This window comes from Nilaparvata lugens, chromosome 5 (assembly GCF_014356525.2).
Source record: "Nilaparvata lugens isolate BPH chromosome 5, ASM1435652v1, whole genome shotgun sequence".
Lineage (NCBI taxonomy): Eukaryota > Metazoa > Arthropoda > Insecta > Hemiptera > Delphacidae > Nilaparvata > Nilaparvata lugens.
Window position 1 is genome coordinate 45402257 of NC_052508.1, and position 26973 is coordinate 45429229.

General features: G+C 34.5%; 1 protein-coding gene across 5 annotated transcripts in view; it reads right to left on the bottom strand.

Annotated features, from left to right (window-relative positions):
* Positions 1 to 3672: 3672 nt before the first annotated feature.
* LOC111048399 (probable ATP-dependent RNA helicase DDX20) overlaps positions 3673 to 26973 on the bottom strand; it is a 65220-nt gene continuing 41919 nt past the window's right edge. For 4 of the 5 annotated variants that reach the window (XM_039428425.1, XM_039428424.1, XM_039428422.1 and 1 more), the window contains exons 7-8: positions 10923 to 11257; positions 3673 to 5222 (exon numbers count right to left, since the gene is read on the bottom strand). In XM_039428425.1, coding sequence (XP_039284359.1) covers positions 10965 to 11257 — 293 coding nt within the window. In that variant the 3' untranslated portion in view covers positions 3673 to 5222; positions 10923 to 10964. Of the gene's footprint in view, positions 5223 to 10922; positions 11258 to 18920; positions 19183 to 26973 lie in introns of all 5 variants that reach the window. The other variant, XR_005571359.1, reaches the window with a different exon arrangement.

The window sequence follows — 26973 nt, forward strand, 5'->3', positions numbered from 1 at the left end:
CAAGTGTATCGAACATAACCTACTTTCTGGACTATTTATAGTGTATAAATCAAAATTCGGGGAAAAACAGTTTTGGGCTGTGCCTGTTAGTACTTCCCCAATCATTTTAAAGAATTATGTTCGGTTTCTCAAAAGTCAATAAATTAATAACGACTCGGTGCCCCGACATTCTGAGTGATAGCTCCCAAATAGCCTCAGCTGATGTTATGAATATTTGAATGAATGAAAAAACTGTAGTAATTGCATGATAGTAATTGCATACTCCAACTTACTAATGATGAATCACAAAAAAATTGTTATGTAAGTTTAACAACATATAAAGTTGTTACTTTCAATGCTATTTGTTACATCCTGAAAAAGGACGGAGTTGGTAAATTCTGTTGTGCAACAAACTTGATCTGTAAAAAGGGTCGATGATGTATTCTAAATTTGAAAAGTTATTGCCGAACATACACACAGACGAACAACGACTTTGGCCTTGAGTCAAAAGTAAGAATTCGCTAGCGCTTGTTCAATACATTCCAAAGTACGTAATAATATTATTCCAATCTATAGGCTATAGATAAAAATCGAGCCTCAAATTTTGACATTCAATAACTTTTTTATGTATGCACCGAATTTGATGTTTTTTTTTTAGTTGTGTTTGTTATGTTCAGGAACAGGTTTATGGCCAATCAAATTTATGATCCGACTCCAGGACTCTTTCCTACGGTCCTTCAAAGTTTACATGTAATCCTTATGGGAGAAGATTTGTGAGCTGGCCACACACAGAAATAAAAATCAGCTGTTATAATCATTGCGTCATCTAACAGCCGTCGGTAGATCTGTTTTTCTATATTCTTTCTACTAATTCACAAAATTTCAATTATAATAATAATGCCGTGGTGCGAACGACGTCCAAACTTGGGTCGTAGATCTCGAAATGCTGTGAATTTAGAATATGCACGGGAAAATCAGCAGCAAGGAGATATACCATTCAATTTCCCAGCAAGCTGCATTCAACTTTATCTAAAAATACAAACTGATGCGCAACTATTAGTTCTGTGAACAGTAGACCTCGCGCAGTTATAGACCGCATCCTCCTCTTATACTGTCCATAAGAGTAGGTACATAACTCTTTTTTACTTTCCTTGCCCTATTACCATAGGTAAGGAAAGTATTGCTTTCCAAAAAAAATTAAGGTACCCCAATTTCAAGTTTGCTATACGTTTCAAGGTCCCCTGAGTCCAAAAACATGATTTTGGGTATTGGTCTGTGTGTGTGTGTGTGTGTGTGTGGTGTGTGTGTGTGTATGTATGTCTGTGAACACGATAACTCCATTCCTAATTGACCGATTGACTTGAAATTTTAAACTTAAGGTCCTTATACCATGAGGACCCGACAATAAAAAATTCAATAAAATTCAATTCAAGATGGCGGAAAAAATGGCGGATAATTACTAAAAAACCATGTTTTTCACGTTTTTCTCGAAAATGGCTCTAACGATTTTCTTCAAATTTATACCATGGATAGCTATTTATAAGCCCTATCAACTGACATGAGTCTCATTTCTGGAAAAATTCCAGGAGCTCCGTAATATTATTGAGAAAAATGGCGGATAATCACTAAAAAACCATGTTTTTCACGTTTTTCTCGAAAATGGCTCTAACGATTTTCTTCAAATTTATACCATGGATAGCTATTTATAAGCCCTATCAACTGACATGAGTCTCATTTCTGGAAAAATTCCAGGAGCTCCGTAATATTATTGAGAAAAATGCGGATAATCACTGAAAAACCATGTTTTTTACGGTTTTCTCGGAAACGGCATTAACGATTTTCTTCAAATTTATACCATGGATAGCTATTTATTAGCCCTATCAACTGACATGAGTCACATTTCTGGAAAATTTCAGGAGCTCCATAATATTATTGAGAAAAATGGCGGATAATCACTAAAAAAACATGTGTTTCACGATTTTCAAAAAAATGACTTGACCGATTTTTTTCAAATTCATACCCTGTATAGTTATTTATCGGCTCTATTAACTGGAATGAGTCTCCTTTCTGAGAAACTAATGGGGGTCCACCCCATCCTTGAGAAATGGACTTTGTAGCCTCCATCTCGTTCATGAGGTAGGTAGGTAGAGCAGTTCATAAAAAGAACACATAGTCGAGATATTTCATGTGTAGAACAGCTGTTTTGACGACTTTTAAAAAATATCGAATTTCACAATTTACACAAAGGAAAAAGTACTCTGAAAACAACTATACACATATACAGAAGTCTGATCGTAGTTTCAAATATGTTGCCGCCAATCGTCATTATGTTATTCCCCTAATGAGGCTTATAGTTCAATGAGCAAGGAAAGTTGTGTGAGTGTACCACACCAGATTTTTGTAACTAACTATTGTATGTAATATTGTAATTTATCTAATATTTTGTGTAATTGACGTTGTAGTTTTAGTTTTTTTGGGAAATAAACATTTATTTATTTATGTCGTGTCGGCGAGATATCGGTGTGAAAACGGCTAATAACTGTTGGGGTTAGTGTATCAAAAATGCTAACATCAAAAGCTAATCTCCTTCAAGACATACTGGCAACAGGACAGCCCGAGTTCAAAGCAGAGAAAGTTCGAGAGACATTACTATGTTATTTTAGTTATTAATTGCATGCGTAATTGCAAGCAAACAATAGTTAATTTAATAGTGCATAAAAATTGCATCCAATGAGGCATGCAATTCATAGTCTACACAGCAAATGTTCCACGGGAGGAATTTTGACAGATTCTGTTCCAGCTCCAACTTTCTGCCCCACAGTCGAAGTGTGGTAAATTGTTCGACCTGGTACAGTTCCAACAGGTTCCAACTATCTGAGCTCTCATTGGTCGATTATTGTAGTCTGCTTGCTTCTCTACGCATGCGCTGATAGTTTACTTTATATGTGCGCGCCAAAAGCTTAGCTTGAACCAACGATTTTGAAATGGCGTTCCATGGGAACATTTTACACTAGTCACGTGATGGAACAATTTACGATTGGAACTGGAACAATTTACTGTACACAGAACGTACACATTGATATATTGAATTGCATGCGTCATGGCATGCAATTTATATCAACTCGACAGCTGATTTATGATGAATAATTCTATAGACTGATTTTTACTCTAATATTGGCGTATGAAGGAGGCTCCGTTTCCTTTTTTATTATCCTTGAAATGAAAAAATTCCAAAAACCTAGTATATACGTCGACGCGCAATTTAAAAAGGAACATACCTGTCAAAATTTCATGAAAATATATTACCGCGTTTCGCCGTAAATGCGCAACATATGTATAAACATTTAAACATTAAGAATAAATGTAGCCTATAACAATTACATTTTGTTAGAGTGAAGTTATAATTCAGCACGCAACAACAATATTATTTACCTCGCTTATTCGGTTTTGATTAGGATCATTTTGAGAAACCGAAAAAAGCGAAATATTTTATTTTTCAATGATGTACCCTGTTTGTGAGTTTAAAAATACTGTAGAATTCATTAAAATAAATAAGAGGAGTATGGAATTTACCTGATCTATTCCAGTCAATTCATGATTAGTCAATGAAATTAGTTATGAGTAATAAATAATAAGATTCTTAAAATGTATGAATTCAGGGCTACTTATATTATTTATAAATAGTAACCTACGTACCCTTTTTTACTGATATATTTATACAATTGATTAGTGTTCAACATAACATGATGCTAAAAATACAGTGAGTGAATCAACTTCAATAAAGCATTAATTCAATTTCAAATAGGCTACTAACTGAAGATTAGAATAAGAAATATGTAAAATCTTCACAAGGAACAGCGATTGATATAATATGCAGCAGATTTATTATTAGAAAATGGGAGAAACACATAATTATCAAATCATATTTACATAAAAGAGAATACAAAAGTAGTGTAGGATTCTATGGTTACATTATTGGAATATTGAAACTCAAGAATTGTAAATCTCCATATAAGATAAAAATCTGATGATTAATTGGATGGATTAATTTAATCAATCTTCAAGATAAATCATACAACAGATACCATATAAAATAACGATTTGATAATAAATCAGGTGGATTGATCGATTTGATCAATCTCAAAGTTGAATTATAGAACGCAATAACGTTTTAATTGTTTCACCAATGTTAGGTTAGTGAATGTAGCATACGATGCATATAATACGAGTAACTAGTATACATCCTTTTCTGCGATAATTGTTGACGATAGAGGGCATTCCACTGATCTAAGGGCATAGAAGAATTATGTGAACTTTGATGAAGATTACTGTTATAATGATAATAGCTATTCATAGCAGGATTGTAACATGGATTCAAGGCCTGTCTTATCCTTTTACGTTGCTGAGGAGTGAAGTCACACGACTGCGCAAAGGATTCATCCATGTACTCAGGGTATTGATTCACTTGATAATGTACGGTTGAAGTGGATTGCCGCCTATTGCATTCATCTGTGGTATACCTGTAGTCTTGATTCCCTTCATATGTTGACTGCACATTTGATCCACACATGTACCGAAAGTCGTTATTTTCTTGATGATGTACAGGTGTATTGGATCTCAAGTCTTTGACTTGTTCAAATGAAGTAGACGATGAATCCACTTCGCACAATTTTCTCTTGGGCACAAAAATGTGAATTGGCTTTTTAATTTTGTTTTGGTCATTGTCTGAATATTGGGTTGACTTAGAATCTTCATCAGGTATCCGATTAGAGGTATCACCGGTAGTGTCTTCGAAGAATAGTACAGAATGTAAAGATGGTGAACGGGATTGACGACTTGAAGATCCTGATTTTGGAGAGTCCAATCCACTCATTACATCATCTCCATAATGACTAGACCTATTTTCATTTGAACGTTCAACACTTATTTCGAGTTTTTCAAGATTCAAGTCTTGAATGCTGGAATCATTTGTAAACTTGAAGCTGCTATCAGATTTGCAAGGTAAACTTTTAATAACGTCGACAAAGTACATATTCCGACACCTTTCTGTGACATCAGCCATTTTTCGACCATAAGACGAGATGAAGTACTCGGCAACATCACTTTCCAAGCTACCTGCAGGCTCCAACACTTTCTTCCATTTGCACTTTTCTGAATCGTTTGCAGCAGCAGCATCACGGACAAAATGTCTGCGAGATTCTTCTAGCTTTTTGAAAGAGTAGAACACTGGTGCTTTCTTAAACCTGAAACAAAAACTGTCATTGAAAAGTGTACAGAGCAAAAGCATGTTCCCCTCAGAGGACTTTCATTATGGCATGGCAATCCCGGGGTACCCAGCAAGTGGTAGATGCATCTTGTCTTATCAAGCATCCACTGCGGGAGGCGGGAGGAGATACACCGAGCTCATCTGGCTCCGGATATTGAAATATGCCATGATATTGTTCCATTGATAAAAAATGATCAAGTTCTCAATCACATTTGTAGAAATTTCAATAAACATGTAAGCAATTGAAAAAAGAACACAAAACCCATAACAATTATTATTATTTATATTCAGTGATATTTCAAATCTGCTGAAGTGGTATTGCAAGTAAAAACTCATATACCAACAGCTATTGAACAATTAAACATGTTATGGGTGGGCTTCTCAAGACTGAAGAGAAGTGAAGAATAAATCATGCACTGAATAACGGATAAATATTTCATGAAATGTTACATCCAATTGAGCCACAGAAATATTTTGAAATTAGATTATTGAAAGGTGAAACCAATAGAATGGATGAGGATAAAATAAATCCAATTCTATTGGATTCAATAAAATTGAAATCTATTTTTCTGCATATTTATCTAGATCAGTGGCTTCCATAAAGTGGTCCGCGAGGAGCGAGGGAAGAAAAATAGATGTTTTAGGCGTTATTAGTGTTATTTGAATCAGGGGCGTATATCAGGGGGGCAGCCCCCCCCCAAAATAATGAACATGAAGAAAAATCAGTACAGTAATTACAGAAAAAAAGTACAGAAATCTGAAGTTTTGACGGCCTGACGGTAAAGTAAAAGGGCGTTCAGCGCAAATTACCCTCTGAATATGAGCAGCAAAACTGATATCAAGTATCATGGGGTGTCTACTTGAAATCACTTAACCTAACATTAACCTTGCCCCCCCCCCACAAATATATTCTATATACGCCACTGATTTGAATTAACTTTATTGGTCTACATTCAAGTATAATCAATTTGCCTTGCAAAATGTTACAGATCAAACTACAGGATGTTTACGAACTGCCTATTATTGATTCACTCTAGGGCAGTGCAGTGCTTCTCAAAGTGTGGAGCGCGACCCTAAAGGGGGGCGCGATCATTCCTCAGGGGGGGGGGCGAAGCTTGGTTGAAAAATTATATGAATTTACTTCTAAAATAATTACGATAAGCATCTTTCTTTTTTCATTCTTTTATTCTCTATTGATTGATACAATAAGTACATCATCAAAATTATAGGGAGAGAGAAAATAATGACTTTCCCGAAGCCCCCCCACCACTCTCCCACATACCGGTGAAAGCATTTTTCAAATGATTAATACATTTTTGAAGGACATTGACATGTATAGGAGCAAATGTGTAGGAATTTGTACAGATGGGGCTCGGGCTATGTCAGGAAAGTACACTGGACTTCGAGGATTGATCAAAAAGGTAGCACCAGAAGCTAGATGGACACACTGTATAATTCATAGGGAGGCTTTAGCAGCAAAATGTATGACTCTTGAACTTGATGGAGTTTGACATGTGGTCGTTGAAGCACAGAATAGATACAGAATGGAAACTTGTAATCAAACGCCTATCTAACCAATGCTTTTTACATGACCCCAATACTAAACACGTCACGTGACCTTGGGAAGTTCCAATCCTGGTCTTCTGATTGGCTCGTGGCAGTGAACGAGACCAATTGATCCGGATCATTAAAGTGATCCGAACCTACCATCAATACTATTACAATGCGGCGCTTCCTAACAAGATGGCGGATTTTGGCGTCAGGGTATAGCCAAGTTTCCTTACTGTATGTATACTGTGGTTGAAGTAGTCAATCTCATTAAGGCTGTTCGGTACACCTTTTTTATTATTTGAATTGGATAATATTTTTTAATATAATTGTTGAGATCATTATAAGAGTGAGAAAAAGTGGCAACTGAAAATTTTCAAGTGGTCCAATAAGCGAGTTATGGGTTGTTAAGATCATTATAAGATCTTAACAATTATATTGAAAAAGATTATCCAATTTAAATAAAAATAAAAAGGTGTACCAAACAGCATTAAACGGCATGGAGTCATGAGTTTTTAGGATTCTCTGTGAAGACATGGGCTCAGAACACACAGCTCTACTGTTTCTTACTGAAGCTCGCTGGCTATCAAAAGGGAAGGCTTTAACTAGAATATTTGAGCTCAGACATGAAGTACTTACACTTTTGCTTGAGAAAAACCACCAAAACTCAAAGTTTTTCACCAACTCAGATTTTTTGCTGCAATTAGCATGCATGGCGGATATATTTGAGAAAATATATGTCCTAGCCAAGTCTTTGCAGGGAAAAGATGCAAACATTCTGCAATGGACTGAAATGATGGAAAGCTTTGTGAAGAAGCTAAGTTTGTACGAGTGTGGTTTCAAAAGTGACAACTTGGAGCTATTTCCCAATCTTAAGATTATTACTGAAGAAATGTATCTAACATTTCATACAAATGTATCTAATTCCAGCCAATGAGAAGAAATACGTTTTTGAAAATTTAGAAATCCTCAAAAGTAGTTTCGGAAAATATTTTAATGAGAACTTGAATGGTTTGGCATGGATTCAAAACCCATTTAAATTCTCAATCAATGAGTTAAGAAAACCTCATTGATCTCCAAGGTGACTCTGCGATTAAAATGAAGTTTGAAGAATATTCTCTCACATCCTTCTGGATTGGTGTGCAAATGGAACACCCAATTTTGAGTGAAAATGTATTGAAGATATTGACTCCATTTGCGACAATTTATTCTTGAGAAACTGGGTTTACTGCTCTAACTGCCATGAAAAGTAAATATAGATCAAGACTGGTTGTGACCCAGGAACTTAGAGTATAGACACCTAGAGTATCAGAGCTGACACCTTAGAGTATTAGAGCTGACACCTCGTTTCAATAAACTCTGTGCGAAAAAAACGAGCTCATCATTCACACTTAAGCTCTTTTTATTGTTAAATTGCAACAAAAATATTTGTTGTTTTATTATGATTAAGACTATCGCCCCATTGGGTTATGTATAGAATGTGCTAAACTCAACTAAATATTGAGTATAAAATATGTAGGTATATACGTACGTATACGTGTATGTACAACATGTACAGTAGTCTATGCTTATACATGTAGGGGGGCCCAGCTTACAACTGAATTATGCAGGGGGGGGGGCTCGAAGTAAAAAGTTTGAGAACCACTGCTCTAGGGCATTGTTTCTGGGTAAGAAACATATCTAAATATCATATTTAAATTGTCCGGAAGTCTTCAGTTACTCACACAGCGGCCATTTTGCTTTTTTCACGTATTATTTTTTTCTAAATAATGGTTAAACATACGAAACTTTGGTTGAAACTTTGCACAATCATTTATATTTATAAAAACTAGACAAAGCTACAAAATAATGATAATTTTTCAAATTCATAAAACAAAATGGCGGCCACTTAAAATTATGTTTCTTAAATAACTTAGAAACCGTTGGTTTTACAAAAAAGTTAGAAGAATAACTTTTTCCAGTAAATGTAATTACCGATCTATTGATCTCTAATTTTATTAAGATCGGACCAATATTGACTGAGATATGGCAGCTTTAGTGGTTGGTGACCCACCTTTAGAGGATATGTAACGTTATTTCATTGTTTGAAATGACCTAAAATAGCATACTAATAACATGCAATGCAAATAGAGATTGTTGCATCATTGAGGCATGCCTTGGTGTGCACTAAATATTGATCCAATCTTGAAAAATTAATACACTAATCTATAGGTAATTAAATTTACTAAAGAAAAATTTTTGTTAATCCAACGGTTTCTGAGTTATTTAAGAAACAACATTTGAGAAATTATCATAAATTTATTGTAGCTTTGTCTAGTTGTTATAAATGATTGTGCAAAGTTTTAACTTCGTATATTTAACCATTATTTAGAAAAAAAATAATAAGTGAAAAAAGCAAAATGGCCACTGTGTGAGTAACTGAAGACTTCGGGACAATTCAGATATGCTATTTATTAGATATGTTTGTTAGCTTGGAACAATGCCCTAGCCCTAGGCCCTAGAGTATTGGTACGGCGTTAGTAAACAATCTGTATGTTTTCAATCGGTAAAGGGAATGATAAGTTCCAAATTTACAATGTAATAAGATACGACTATAAAGTTTGTTTAACATCTTAATGGCGGATTTGTACCACGTGACAGTCAATGGTCATACTGTGGGTAATATAGTTAGTTACTGTATCCTGCAAGAGCCTCTGCCCAGGGCTAGAACCGGTCAATGCCCTCAAACGCGGATGAGGGCGCAAGGCTAACCCCCTTGCCCTGTAGAAAAGTATTGTTGAGAAAACTAAAAAACCTAGAAATAGGACCAGAATGGAATCAGGAGAGCTGATTATGGATAGGTGGAAAGAATACTTCCATGATTTATTAAATCGAAATATTGCAAAAGAAGAAAATGCCAACTTCATAGGCCCGGGTCAGTTCATTGAGCAGCCAACAATGTGTCCTGAAGCGGCCATCCAATCGCTCAAAAACAATAAGGCGCCTGCAGAGGATCTTATATCGGCTGAAATGCTGAAATTAGGTTATGAAGCCTTGCTGGAATGGCAACTTCACTAGATAGATCAATGGGAAGAAGAATTAATGAAACTGCCATAATTATTCCATTCATAAAAAGGGAGTAGAAGTGACTGCTCCAATTACCGAGGTATTTCTTTGCTAAGAATAGTTTATAAGTTTCTAGAAAAGATAAATGGTACGTGATTGAAACGATTTTTCAAAAATCTCGGTTCTATCATAACAAATTATAACAATGTTGAGACTGACATTAAAGCAAAACTAGCTGCCGCTAACAGATGCTATTATGCTCTGACCCAATATTTAACCCCCATAATTCTGATGCCATCAAGATTAACCTTCGATTTTCCACTTACTGACATGCTATCATTATTACTAAAAATAAAACGACAATAAGCAATAAGAAACACTGTTAAATTTCGTTTAATTGAAATCATAAGTTCTCAGAAGTAAACAAAAAAGTTTTACCTGCAGTTTGCAGAGGATTAAGAAATTCTCATCTTCATCAAAATTGTCTGGTGGAAGCATTACATCATCTTCATATACATCACACATCTTTACATCATATTCAATGAAATATCACCCAAAGAAATTCAACAATGTTGTAAATGTTAAGCAAGGAAGCCATGTACTGCCAATCCACAGAAGTTGAAAGCGATTGTTTGGATCTATAGAATCCTAAGCCTCTTTGAGGAAAAAGTGGTGAACATCTTGCTGAAAGTGGAAAAAACACTTGTTCTATTCCATATGCAGAAATGATATTTCCTGTATTTGCTTTGAATCCTTTTATTCTATAAAAAAATTTCGCTGAGCTTTTTCATTAAACACATTCTGCATTTTCCACACCACTAAAAGACACCATTTCAAGAATGAATTACCTTGGCGCTTCCTGAAACTGACGAAGACACTGAAGCACTTCATACTAAAGTGTTGTGGCGCAATATTATAGGCCAAATAGTAATTTCTGAATTATATAAGCGATTTTATTAAATATTTATGGACATGCAATATTGCATGTGGAGTACATTTTCAATCACCTGGAAAAAACAATAATAAACTATAGAAAAAGAAAAGAGAAGAGAAATACTACAGTTTAACATTGAAATAAAGTTACCTCAAAAGTTTCAATCCAAATTCCAGAAGTTGAGTGGTTTTTTCATGTTCTTCCTTCTTCCTCCTCATTTGAAGAGTAGATCATGTGTACACACTCGCTGTCAGTTTTGATCTCGGCAACATCCTCACTTTCAGGCTTAGGAATCTCTTCAGGTTCGGGTTCCTCGCTCCCAGAATGTCCTTCAAGTACCTCCAACACATCCAAATTCAAAGTCCAAAGTTCCTTATTGAGTACATTGTCTGGTATAATGCACGCATTGGCATATGAACCAATTTTTCCAATCAGAGTTCTGAACTTTGCCATCTCATCCAGCGCTAATAAAGTTATAACGATTCCTAAAAAAATATAAGTAATAAGGTATAAATGTAAAGTATGATAAGTAATTATCTATAATATAATATTAAAAAGGATGGAATTGGCTTATACAAGTACGGGATAGGAAATACATGTTTGACGCAACATCACGTCTGAACTACTGTACTTGAATTTTTTTATAATAATAATAATAAATAAATTTATTTCCTTTCAAAAATACAAACAATAAATTAAACATAAAAAGTACAAAATATCTAAAATATAATACAATAGGTCTATAAAAAATATGGAATTTAATTCTATTGGAAATTACCCTACTCAACTATGGGAAACTCATGTACTAGAGTAGGTGAAAGATTCCTAAAGATTCCTAATTAATAAAGATTCCTAATTTACTGAGGATGAATAAGAATACATTTTTAAAGAAAATAAAAGCATGATTATGTGCCCAAAATGATGTTGATGTTCTAAGAATTACCCCGATTTGGAATGTTTTGTATTAGTGTTTGTTTGGAGTCGAGATAATTATATTGATTAGAGCTTAATGAATCTGGTTCTATTTCAGGCTATGTATTGTTTTGTATTATGTCTTAACTTTGATTAATGTATGTGTCTATACAGAGTATTATGCTGTACAGAGGTCTACTCATGTATGTAGCCTTGTTGTATTTGATGATTTATTATTGCTGATAAATTAGCTTATTTCTTAAGAATAGTAATAAAATTTACTTGATGCTACAGACGCTGTGCGCTAAAAAGCCTTTAAAGTGATCAACTAAACTCCAAATAATATATGTGTTTTAACCACTTATCTAGTAATCACAATGAACTAAATAACTAACAATCACCACGTAACTTGTCAAAATGGTCATATAATTTCCAAAACTGAAGAATAAATATAAAACTAAATTTAAAATATTTTTTTTTTAAAAACGTACATACTAGTAGTTCTGTGAACAGTAGACCTCGCGCAGTTATAAACCACAGCCTCCTTTTATATTGTCCATTAGAGTAAATACCCTGTCTGTATGTCGTGTCGGCGAGATATCGGTGTGAAAACGGCTAATGACTGTTGGGTTTGGTGTATCAAAAATGCTAACATCAAAAGCTAATCTCCTTCAAGACATACTGGCAACAGGACAGCCGAGTTCAAAGCAGAAAAAGGTCGAAAGACAATACTATGTTATTTTAGTATTGCATGCAATCATTAGTACATTTAATAGTGAATAAAAATTGCACTCAATGAGGCATGCAATTAATAGTCCACACAGCAGCTGATTTTTTAGCAAGTTACATTGAGATATTAAATTGCATGCGTCATGGCATGCAATTTATAATCCACTCGACAGCTGATTTATGATGAATAATTCTAGTATGATTTTACTCTAATATTGGCGTATGAAGGAGGCTCCGTTTCCTTTTATATTATCCTTGAAATGAAAAATTTCAAAAAACCTTGTATATACGTCGACGCGCAATTTAAAAAGGAACAAACCTGTCAAATTTCATGAAAATCTATTGCTGCGTTTCGCCGTAAATGCGCAACATAAAAACATTTAAACATAAAGAGAAATGCAAAGCCATCGTCTTGAATCTTAGACCTCACTTCGCTCGGTCAATTAAGGGCTACTTAATTTTTTATTTTGAAAATAATACCATAGTACCCTTTTAAAAGCTTTTTAGGTAACAAATTTGTGTTTTTCAAAAGGGTACTATGGTATTACTTACATTTATAATCTATTTTTGCCAGGCGCGGATCCAGGACCGTGACCTGGGGAGGGGGGGGGTGATTGGGGTGATTGGGGTGGTCGAACAGGAGACCCCCCCGTTCGACTCCCCCCACCACACGGAAAATTATTTTTGAAGTTTTTTAACCGAAAACAGCATTTGAGAGCTTTATTTGTTGACGTTGATTGGATTTTTGAATTTGTTCATTTAAATGCCAAGGTCATGATATCTAATATGATATGATATTTAATATTTATATGATATTTATGATATTTATTTACTGCAACTACAGTAGTAGTCCAGTCACTATATACATTGGTGCTTGCAATTTATATTGCAGTTCTGATTTCTTAATAAATTGTTTGGATACATTAGAGAAATCCAGAAACAAGTATTTCATGGACAATTCCCCTTGTGCTAGATACAGAGTGACCCAAAAACCACGTATTTTCGGTTCATTTTTCAGTTTTAGTTATTTCCGCCAAATCCTGTAATCGATAAGAAAAATTTGCCCTTGCATTTATTTAGATTATGAAATTCCTTTCTATCTTTAATGAATACTGAGTTACAATTTTACAAAAATAAGTAAAATTAAAAAAAAAACAAACAAATTCTATGATATTAGTTTAAATTCAAATTCAATTTTTTTCAAATTCAAATTATTTATTAAAAAAAAAATAAACAATCAAATGCATTCCAAAAATCAAATACAATTTTGTTTCCTAATTTCTAATATGTGTTCCCTATAGGCTACCCTGTGTGGGGACACTGAATATATATAATAACATATTTATATACAAATTTATTATTATATCATGAAGAACATAATAATTGAATATGGTATTATATTGAAATAAATCAATATGTCAATATTTATAATCATTCTTGCATACATTCATACGCACACCATTCACATATGCGCACACATTCATACGCACACACATTCACACATGCGCACAAACACACACACACACAGATATACACACACACACACACACACACACACACACACTTACATAAAACTTAAAACTATGAACGGAGTGGTTGCTGTTTTTTTTCATATTTAGTTCAATTTTATTCATAGTTGACGTTTCGTTTTTTTTTCAAAGTGCTGATGTAATTAGACCATAAATGAATGCGTTTTGAAGAAAGAGACAGAAATTTTGATTGAAATTTGATACTGTCTTACTGTTTACGCATACCGGACGGGATTTGTGAGTTCAATGATCTTTGATTGTTGCAGTGTTCATGTCGTGTAATGTGTAAATTATACTAAATTTAAACCTATATTAATTTAGTAAAAAATCATTCGGGTTGTCTAGTTGTAAAATGAATTTCTTGATTTCTTTTCTAAATAACTGATGTGACGTTATTTTCCTTGTTGTTACTGGAAGTGAATTGAATATTTTTATAGCTATGTATTTGAAGTGTCGTCTGGAATGTTCTAATCTTGGTTTTGGGAGGTTAATGTCCTGTGAATTCCTGAGTTTTATTCTTCTCTCATCTGTTGAATATCGAAATTATTTTCAGCTAAATCCAGCAATGCTTTGAATAGAAAAGAATGTCTCACTGATAATATTGATAGTTCTCTGAAGAGCATCATTGAACTATATTGTTTAGGTTTATTACAAATTATTTTTAATATATGTTTCTGACCAGTAATCACAGGTTTAATATGAACATTGTATGCACTCCCATAGCATATTATTCCATAATTTATTCTAGAACCAATAATTGCATGGTATAATTGTAACAATACTTCTTTTGGACATAACTGTCTGAGGTAATAGAACTTCCTTATGTATACAAATAACTCATTTTTTATCTTCTGTACATGGTCTGCCCAAGTGAGCCTACTATCCAATATGAGGCCCAGATACTTAACTGTACGTGCTTGTTTTATTGTTTCACAGTTACACAATATATTATTCACCTGTTGCGCACAATCTAATTTATGGAAGTAATACTAGTTAACTCCTGATCCGTGTTTTGAAGATTGAATTGTATTATATTAGATTTGTCTGTGTTGATAGTTAATTTATTTTCGCAAAACCACCACCTAAGGTGCTTAAGATCCATTTCTAATTTATTGTCAAGTTCTTGATTTGTTTTGGCAGAATAAAATATAACTGTATCGTCTGCAAAAGATGTAATCTTTCCCTGTAAGTCACCATCCGTCAAATCGTTAATAAAGACCAGGAATAAAGTACTTGATAACACTGATCCTTGAGGAATACCTATGGTAATGTCCCCGGGTTCACTCAACGTATCGTTAAGTCTGACCCTTTGACTCCTATTAGATAGGTAGCATTTTAACCAATCATTAGCAATTCCTCTTACTCCTGATAAATCAAGTTTTTTTAGAAGCATGTTTTTATCAATAGCATCATATGCTTTAGATATATCAAGAAACAGAGCTGCACACTTATTATTAACACTAAAACTGTCATTTATTTTTGAAATGAGATTTTTAATTGCCGCTTCCGTACTTCTTCCTTCACGGAAACCATATTGGTTATCACTAAAAAAGTTATTATTTTTTAAAAGTTTTCAAGTCTAATCTTGAATATTTTTTCTAAAATCTTGGAAAAAACCGGTAAAAGTGAAATTGGGCGGTACTGATCTATGTTTTTACAATTTGGCTTTTTAGGAATAGGTATAACCACGCTGTGTTTGAACATGCTTGGGAATTTTCCTTTGGCAATACTCAGGTTAATTAGATCGGTTAATTTGTTCAAATAATTCATGTAAGTTTTTTTAATCATGCTTGTGCTTATTCCATCTACACCTGGCGAAGATTTATTTTTCAATTTTCTTATTATACTTATTAGTTTATGATCAACAATACCTTCCGATTGTTACCATTTAAATGTATAATTCAAGATTCCTCTGAGCGTAATTTTGTGCTCTACAGGTAGAACGCTCTATCTCATATAGATTTCCAGGTAATCCTGACAACTATGATCCTTGTATTTTGGAAAACACCCAAGTTTCAGCTTCAATCATAAATCTTCGTTTTATTGATAAGAATAAAGATAGGTTCAATACAGGAGAGTTGTTCCACTCATACAATACCAGATATCGTAGCCGTACCAGAGCCGTAAAGGCTCTTACAGGTGAAAAGTTTAGAATTAAGGTGAGGGAGGAGTTGTTGCAGGTTTGTCCTTATTCCAGTGAGGAATTCTTATGGCATTATGGAATGCAAAGATTGACGACTTAGATTGTAATTGACAAATCCTTATACCCCTTTCATAGGTGGTCAGTGTGATGAAAAATGAAATGAAATGAAATGACATCAGCAACTCTATTGTCATCACATCCAGATTTCGCACCATGCAAGTTCATTAGATCATGTTCTATGAGAATCACCCGTTAGATGCTCTTAAATTAGTGGAGAGGAGCGCATAAGGACTCCTCAAGAATAAACATTTCAAACATACATAACTTTTGACACAATGATCAGATCTCAATGTACCACAGCTTCTTGGCACGTCAAGGCGGTGCAAAATCATGCATCATAAGTGAAATTCGATTAGAAAATAGACAATTCATCCTTGAGTGTACTTTAACCAGTATTTCAATTCTCAAAAAATGACAAAATTCCATATTGAAAGCTGCTTATCTTGTGAAATATTTCGGATGAAATTTCAAAATGTGGATGTGGAAATGATTATTTGTGCAACTAGTGCAATGTTTGGCTGTATGATTTTGTAATTAATAACGAATTTAATTTTAAAATTGATAATACAATAAAAAATTGTTTTCTTATAAATTTTCAAATTTTCAAATTTAATATTTTTTACTTTCCTTGCCCTATTACCATAGGTAAGGAAAGTATTGCTTTCCGAAAAAATTAAGGTACCTCAATCTCTAAATTTCTATACGTTTCAAGGTCAAGGTCCCCTGATTCCAAATAAATGGTTTTTGGGTATTGGTCTGTCTCTGTGTGAGTGTGTGTGTGTGTGTGTGTGTGTGTGTGTGTGTGTGTGTGTGTGTGTGTGTGTGTGTACACGATATCTCATCTCCCAATTAACGGAATGACTTGAAATTTGGAACTTAAGGTCCTTACAATATAAGGATCCGACACGAACAATTTCGATCAAATGCAATTCAAGATGGCGGCTAAAATGGAGAAAATGTTGTCAAAAACAGGGGTTTTCGCGATTTTCTCGAAAACGACTCCAACGATTTCGATTAAATTTATACCTAGAATAGTCTTTGATAAGCTCTATCAACTGCCACAAGTCCCATATCTGTAAAAAATTCAGGAGCTCCACCTCATCTATGCAAAGTTTGATTTTTGATTCCCAATTATCAGGCTTCAGATACAATTTAAACAAAAAAAATCGAGTGGAAAAGAATGAGCATGAAAATCTCTGCAATTAATGTTCAGTAACATTTTCACTTGAAATTGAGAATAAGCTCGAAATTTGAGAAGATGTGATTTTCCAATTGCAAACTGTTGGCAAATGTTGATTCTATTAAATTTTTCACTATGAAGAGATAGCAGACCCTCGTATGTCTCCAGCGTTATTGTCCTGTCACCAGCTGGATCAGATCTTTGTTTATAAGTAGACTTGAGATGCGCGTGATCACTAGCGTCAGGTGATCTATTCTCATAATGGCAAGGAAAGTTGTGAAATAATTTACAGCCGATTTTAAAAATAGCGATTTCAGTATCTCATTTTATCGCGATTTTTCTATCAATCAAGAGTCTCTAAAATGAGTCTGATACATCATAGAAACTCATGATTGATTCCAAATTAAATACAATTCCATCCTCTACGAGCTCAGTTGCCTAAAATTCATTTTGAATAACTGTTTTCTATCATAGAACTTCCTAAACCGTCGATATGAGGAGAGTATCTTTGATTTCTTCATTTTATTAATGATTGAATTTTACATTACGGTCATATTCTTCCATTTAAAGCAACTAAAAGAGGAGAAAAAATCAAATTCAATTCTAAAATTCAAGATTACGTCCTTATTTATAATAATGTGTTACCGAGATACATAGCTCTAAATTATTGGTCATTTCTTTGTGTATTGAAATACTGGTTGAACTACACTCAGTTGAATTTTATATTTTTCGATTAGATTCGACTTATGATCAATGATTTTATACCGTCTTGACGAGCAGAGAAGAATGAGCTGTGGTACAATGAGATCCGATCATTGTGTCAAATGTTATGAGTGTTTGAAATTTTGATCCTTGAGGTGTCCTTACGCGCGCTAAATTAAGAGCATCTAACGGATTGAAGTAGGCAAATCCTACATGGATACTAGTCATGTAAACACGGTTGCCAAGGTGACTGTTTTAGCAACGAACGTTTACAAGTAAATAATTGTTGGATTTTGATGAGAGATGTTCAAAGATTATGTTATTTTTATTTTTATCTTGTTCGATGTAAACTTTTAATGAATAAAGTGTCAATTACAAAAGCACATTTACAACAGGATGATTCTCATACAAAATGATCTAATGAACTTATATCATGGTGCGAAATCTTAATGTGATGACAATGGAGAATTCATATTAAGAATTTCATGATCTAAAAAAGGCGAAAACGAATTTTTGTGTCAGGATTTGGCGGAATATCTAGTGCAAGGAAATTTTGCATGGAATGATTGGTTCTGGACTTCTATATGTATCCAAATATATTGAAAAATCAGAACTACAATATAAAATGCAAGCAATCCCCTTTTCATGTCTATATTGACTGGACTTAAGTAACTGTAGATTTTTCAAACACCACTCGGAAAGTGGGGGGGGGCGATCGCCCCCCTTCCTGGATCCCCGCCTGATTTTTGCAATGTATGCTGCAGTTGACTGATAATAGTGGAAGGATTCTTCTGACATGGAAGACCTACGTTCACAGTGTTGTCAACTCTTTGGGCATGGAATTCATGATAGGTGGCAGTGATAGAAGAGCTTTGTGGTTGCTGGTTGGTTACCTTGAGATCCAAAGCGGCCGGCGCGGCCATGCGATGCAGATAGGTGTGCGAATCGGCGGGCAGGTCTAGGTTGACGACCAGATTGGTCGCCTCAAAGTCAAGTCCGCGCGCCGTCAGGTCTGTCGTCAACAGGATGCGTGCCTTCATGTCACGCACGCGCTCGTACACGCCAATACGTGTGCCCTGATCCTGGCTGCCCGCGATCCATTCGCAGCACTTCTCCCAGCCTTTCCGGCGCAGCTTGCAGCAAATGCTTTCCGCTCTGACAACAACCCATTCAATCATTCTCTTCCATACAATAAATGTAACATGGAAATGCATCATTAGAATGCATAATAGAAAGTAGCTTATAATTACTAAGTTTAAAATGAGACTGTAATTTATGGCAAATGAATTGGAATTGAAATTAGATTTTGATAAATTAATGTTAGCACTAGAACATCGCTATGGGGATGGCCACTTACAGAACGTATACAGATGTCAACTGAAAAGTCGTTTTCAAAGAAATGGTGAGAGTTTGCAAGAACTTGGAGCTGATGTAGAGCAGTTGGCTCAAATCGCTTATATTTCTGCACCAGTCGATATTCAACAACATTTAGCCACGCAAACATTCATAGATGGGATTCGTGATAACAAAATAAAGAGGTCATTGTTGATTGGGAACCATCTTAATATGCGGTCCGCACTCACCCAAGCTCTGACATTGGATGCTGCTAAGAGAGCAGTTCATGCTTTACTACCAACTCGCCAGAGTAGAGTACTAAATACGGATGAGGTGACACAAGATAACAACAATTTAGAGCCGGTTTCCGAGCTCGGGATTTAGCTCTAGACTTTAACTGGCTTTAAACTCTGGAGTCAGAAATTGGCTTTCTGAGTCAGAGCGTTAACGTAGTTGAGGATTCTAGACTCTGGAGTTTAAAGATCATGTTAGACCCTGGAGTTTATAATTTCGCTTTCTGAGTGAAGGGCTTATAAGTCCAGGACTTGAATTGGATTCTCGCCTCTTTCTGAGTCAAGGATTTATCAAAAATCGTTAAGTCCAGGACTTGAAACAGCATGATTTTAAACCCTCGACTGGGGTAGGGTTTAAATTCAAGTTCTAGACTTAACTGAGCAAACACAATTCAGTTATTGTTTTGGAGTAGATGAAAAGCCAAATAGATATCATGGAATACCTAAATTATTGGATTAGTCCATCTAAATTCATAATTATAGTTTGCAAGTTCATTTTGAAATAAAATTGTATCAGAAATATGCGTAAGAAACTAACCTCATTTTACGAACTATAACATAACCTAAAAATGTTCAAGCAAAATAATACAAGGATTGCCTTGGAATTTATATTCCAATCTGAATGTTATTATTTAATGCCATATTCAACATATAATAACAATAATAAATTATTACTCCAGTTTTTTTCAAAACAAATACGTTTTCAAACTGAATAGCCTAATGAAATTTTTATTCCAAAATCACTGGTTAGGATCAATGATCAATAATAGCATAACGTAAAATGAAATGTTTATTCATTCACCTTTCAAAGGTTTTGCTTTGAATAAGCCAACAAAGAAATCTGATCGTATTTTTACAATATAGTTTTTTGGAGAGCATGCTCATTTGAATTGCCCCGCTGTAATCAGCTGTTTCCGTTTTGCTATAATGCCAACAAAACAACAGCAAAATATTGTGAATTTCCTTCACGTTTAATGCGTTAAAGTCCTGGACTCAAATAAGTCGAGAACTTGATAGACTCCGGAGTTTAGAAGATAAATTCGTGACTCAGAAAGTCAATTTAGACCCGAGAGCTTATTTCAGTCCTGGACTCTGTAAGTCAGAACTTATAGATCCGGAGCTCGGAAACCGGCCCTTAGAGTGATGACTGTGTGGAAAGAGTGGACATATACAATTATTATGGTGTCCTCAACAAAAATGTGAAAATCGATGTTGGAACTGTGGTAAATTAGGACATTCGAAGAGATGTTGTAAATTTGTACCTACGAAAAATAAGTCAGTAGCAAAATTACTAAACAACACTGAACAGAGGGAAAACTAAATTCAGCTGACATTGGGAGGCGAATGTCAGCTGCTACCAATGAGACCTCAGAAGCAATTGGTAGTGCTACTATGATTAAAAGGAATGGGAACAGCTTACACATGAATGGGACAATTGAAGGGGAAGAGTGTTTGGTAACAATTGACATAGGAGCAACATCATCAATCATACGTCCAGATTTAATTGATTGTACAAAAGTTAAACAGATAGAAAGAAAATTTGTACTTCAAACTGATTCTGGAGAAAAAGTCCCTGTACATGGAAAAGCTGACATTGTCTTATATCTTGGTCGAAAGAGAATAAGAGCTACCGTTTTCGTTGCATCAATAATGGATGATTTCATTTTAGGCCTAGATCTTATGAGAGAGTATACATTTGTAATTGATATCTCCAGGAATGTTATTAAATTTGGTAATGAATATTTGCATTTAAATCATCACCAGGAAAACAAAACACTAGAACAGGAAGTTTGTAACAAAATAAGACTGTTTACAATAGAAGAGGAACTTATACCACCTTTTTCAGAAGTACTGGTCATGACAAAACCTGAAAGAATGTTGGAAAATGAGACAAACCTAATTGAGCCTAACCAGAGCATGTATAATAAAGGGTTGTTGACTGGACACTCAATTATTGGAAAAAATGAAACAATTTCCGTTCTCATTGCAAATGTTACTGAAGAACCGAAAGTGATAGAGAAAGGTAAGGCAGTGGCAAATTGTAATGATGTTGAAGTACTTGGAGAAAACAATAATAACAAAAGATTTAAGAAAAGTTCCAATGAAGTTGAAAGGTGTATTAATCAATTACTGACTGATGGAGAACAAATATGACAGATGAAAATCGACAGTCAGCTCAACAAATGTTAAGAAAGAATGTAGACATTTTTGCTTTTGAAGATGAAGATATGGGTTATACCAAACTCACATATCACGGAATTGATACTGGAGATGCTCATCCAATAAAACAACGACCTAGAGGAGTACCATTCGCAAAAAGACAAGAAGTAGGTGATATGTTGCAAAAGATGAAGGAACAGAATGTTATTGAAGAATCACACAGCCCTTGGTCATCACCAGTAGTTTTGGTTAAGAAAACAGATGGCAGTATGAGATTCTATGTGGACTACAGAAAATTGAATGAAGTTACAAAGAAAGATAGTTACCCACTCCCTCGAATTAATTACAGTTTAGATACACTTTCCGGTTCCAAGTGGTTTTCTTCACTTGATCTGAAAAGCGGGTATTGGCAGGTAGCATTACATCCTGACGATAAAGAGAAGACAGCATTTTCAACAGGGGAAGGATTATGGCAGTTCAATGTCATGCCATTTGGTCTTACTAATGCACCAGCAACATTTGAGAGATTAATGGATATGGTGCTTCGTGGTCTGTCTTGGGAAGTATGCTTAGTCTATCTTGATGATATTATTGTAACGGGAAAGACATTTGAAGAACATCTGGATAACTTGGAAAAGGTATTTTCTAGACTAGAAACAGTTAACCTGAAACTATCTCCAAAGAAGTGTAACCTGTTTAGAACTGAAGTAAAATATCTAGGTCATATAGTCTCAAGAGAAGGCTTAGCTACTAACCCAGAAAACTCAGATGGTTCGATGCTCAATGCTCGGCTCGTCAAGGCGGTCTAAAATCAGGCATCATAAGTCAAATTCGGTCAAAAAATGGAAATTTATTGTTGAGTGTACTCAAGCCCATATTCCAATACACAAAAATGGCCAATTTCTATATTCAAAGCTGCATGACTTGTGAAGTACTTCTGATAAAATTTCCAAATCTAGTGGGGATGTGAAAATTTTCCCCCTCTACAAATTCCAATAAATGAAACTATCGATTCCAATACAATTCGAAAGTTACAGAAGATTTTAAAAAATGGCGATTTCAGTTTTTATTTACTCTTTTTTCGTGATTTTACTGTTGATCAATAGTTTCTAAAACGAGTCTGGTACATCAAAGAAACTCACGATTGATTTCAAATTGTAGATAAATTCATCCTCTACGAGCTCAGATGCCTAAAAATCAATCTTGGATCACTTTTACTTATCATAGAACTGCCAAAACCGTTAATATAAAAAAATATCTACAATTTTCGGATTTCTTTTAACAATCAAATCTCACTCTACGGACATATTTTTTCATGAATCGTTTACAGCAGATGAAAGAGAAAATTCTATTGTACATTTCAAGATCAAGTAATGATTTTTAAAATGAGGAGTTACCGAGATACATAACTTTGATTATAGAAATTGGCCATTTTTTGTGAATTGGAATATGGACTTAAGTACACTCAACAATAAATTTTCCATTTTTTGACCGAATTTGACTTATGATGCCTGATTTTAGACCACCTTGACGAGCCGACAAGAATGAAGTGTAGTACGATGAAATTTGAGCATTGTGTCAAAAGTTATAAGTGTTTGAAATTTTGATCCTTGAGGTGTCCTTAAGCGCCTCTCTCCACTAGGAAATACTAAAATGAAGTGAATCTAACGGGTGATTCTCATGGAACATGATCTCATGAACTCGTCATTGTGCGGAATATCAATGTGATGACAATTTGATGATGATGATGGTGATGATGGTTGAAACTGAAAATTGGGTGTTTTTCACAAATACAAGGAGCATTGTTGTCAGGTGTACCTGGGAATCTATATGAGATGGAGCGCACTTGCTGATCTCAGATTGTAGAGCACAAAAATACTCCCAGATGGATTTTGAATTATACATCTAAATGGTAACATTCGGAAGATATTGTTGATCAAAAATTAAAATTCATAAAAATTGATTTTTTCTTAAAATTTCACTCATTTTTGAAAAATCATAACTCAGTACTCATTGGAGATAGAGAGTTCCGAATGAACTCATTCTATTCAGAATTTTAAAAGATGTGAGCAGATTTTTCTGTCCGATCACGAGATTTGGCAGAAATAGCTGAAAGTTGGAAAATGAGCCGAAAATACGAGGTTTTTGGGCCACCCTGTATCTAGCACAAGGAAATTTTGCATGAAGAAATTGGTTCTGGACTTCTCTTATGTACCCAAATAATATATTAAAAAATCATAACTACAATATAAATTGCAAGCACACCCCCTTTTTTATGTCTATACTAGCTTACCCGGCGAACTTCGTACCGCCAAAAAGTCAATGTATCTCATGTCACACTTGACTCTATATTTGGTGAATCATGAAATTTATAAATCAATATCTTCATTCACATCTCAATACGGACTTCCTATGTGCTTAGTCATGCAGCATTTATTATTCCGAAAACATATTCTTCTCAATCATTTGGTAGTAATATCTATTAGTAAAGTTTTGAATTAAAAACATATAGATAGGTTAAATCAGTGTTTCAAAGATGAATTTAATGTTTTCATAGTTGCTGATTGTCAATAGATGGAAATATGCGATGTACGATGAATTACACAGAATTCCATCTTCTATTTTAGGATGAATATAAAAATTCATACAAACAAACAGACATGGATAGATTATAATGATCCATGATAGACATGAATAGATTACAATCCATGAGACAATACTAAAGATTTTTGGAAATGTCAACTATTAATAATAATTATAATAAAATGTGAGTGTTTTTTCACTTGGAAGTTTTATTAAATACGATAGTAATAATAATAATTATTAATTAATTAACTTGATTGCAAAATTTTACATTAAATAATTATTTGATGAAATTCAAGTTCTATCGTAATGAAAACAACTTCCTTTAAAAAATAATTTATAATAATACGTTTCGAGGAAAAAAATTAAGAACAAAAAAAAGTTCAAGTCTCTCGCTTAAAAGCCGACTGCTTTACCAATACGCCACGACGGCGGTTGAAATCGAATGTCTTGTATCAACGTTATAACCTTCATCGCATCGCATTATACTTATTCTTATTTTGCTACCTAGATAAGAATAAATTATAGTGGTATATTTCATCAAAAAAAAAAATTCAATTCATTCCTGTCTTATAATTCATAACGATATTCATTAATTTTCGCATCTACTTGTGAAGTGATACAAAAAAAATGAAGAAAATTCCGGCAACATTCAAATATGCTGTTATATTTTAGGATGGACCGCGATTGAATTCGCCCCCAAAATAGATGGAAAATGATTATTCGTAGCACTTTGTTGAAAATAATTCGACACATATTATTTAAAATATTTGTTCAAAAAGCTGAATAATATAACTGGTAATTGGGTTCAACAAATTTTTGTTTCTGATACATGGATTTCAGTAGGCTACATACGGTACCATACCTAACCTTCATCATACTTGAAATACATCTCTTATGTTGAGTAAAAGTTGTCAATATTTCACCGATTTAGGAGTTTGTCAGCGAAACAATATTGTATGTTGGCTATATTATTGTATTGATTTCATTTAAAATCAAAACTCTTACATAATTTTATAACATAATTTAACTCACCGCTCCTACTGGCGGCGGTAGTGTTGTATGGTAGATGATTTTCAGTATTTAATATCGTATTTAAAGATGAAAAAACAGCTTTTCGAAAATTTGAAAGATTGAGAATCAATAAAATGTTGTTATTCAAAACTTAACAATTCACAATAATATAATATTATCACAATCGCTATAAGCTGCCAGCACTTGTATCAAAACATGAGCTTCCTGTATTGAAACACATCATATTGCTACACATTGTTACCAGCGTATCAATTTCTCTATGAGCTTCCTTTATACAAACAAATTCTACAACAATATTAGTGTACGTTCTGTGTACAGTAAATTATTGTTCCAGTTCCAATCGTAAATATTGTTCCATCACATGACTAGTGCAAATTGTTCCCATGGAACGCCATTTCAAAATTGTTGGTTCAAGCTTTTGGCGCGCACACATATATAAAGTTGATTTACACTAGAGTGTCGTTTACTAGCTGCGTGAATGAAGAAAGGCTGTTTTACAAATTTACCGTCTAGAAAAGTGTGCATTTCTTTTATTCCATTACTCTCAAATTTTCTATAGAGAAAAATTCATTTAATGAATGGTTATTGTTAGATTTCGTCTGCCGTCCATTCTTCATTTCAGCTTTTTTTTAGTAGTCGCGCTGGCAGTGTTTGAATCTTGGCGTGCTTCCGCTGCCAACTTTACTTTAATCAGCTGACTTGTTGGTCGCTCTTGTTTTTCGTCATTCTTTCTTCATTTATAGCTTTAGAATACATTGCATATTTTTTAAAGATTTTCGTCGATTGTCCTACTTAGGTTGTTTTCAGGTCTTAACTTTTATAGCTTGATTTTTTGGTTTTGCATTGAACAATACTGCTTTACCCCCTTCTTCGTCTCTCGCAAACTTCGTTCGTTCTTCGCTCCAACTCGCTTTTGTCCAGAGATTATGTAGCTCTGCATTCTTCAAGTTTTGAAACCGTTCTTTTGCACTCAATCTCAATCTTCAGATCACTTTTCAAATGTTATAAAGTGTCTACAATCAAGTCAACAATCAATCTTGAGTTTTAAACTTTGAAGTCTTAAATTCTCATAACTTTCAATTCAGTGCATCGCAACCACACGTTCATGTCTACTCAAGTGTTTTTCCAAGTTACTTTGGACTCCCCCTCTGGGGAGTACAACACCTTGTCGTTGGTGGAGGGGCTTGCGTCCTCCAGTGACCCAGAGAGCTATGCCGGCGGTAGTGTAACTACCAGCAGGGCCACCCAAGCCGGACAGGTCGAAGGGTAGGAGGCAGACAAAGAAGTACTCCAAAGAAGGCGTCGTTGGGCTAATCCCCCACACGCTGGATAAACTCGGATTCAGAGAAGACTAACGAGCCTCGGAACAGGACCGGACTTAAGGAATAAAAAACGGAAATGCAATTTATGAAATTTGGAACATGGAACGTTACGTCTATTGCTGGAAAGGAGTGTGAGGTGGTCGAGGAGATGGAGAAATATGGATTGAAATTGATGGGCATTAGTGAAACCAAAAAGAAAGGATGTGGTGAGATGGCTT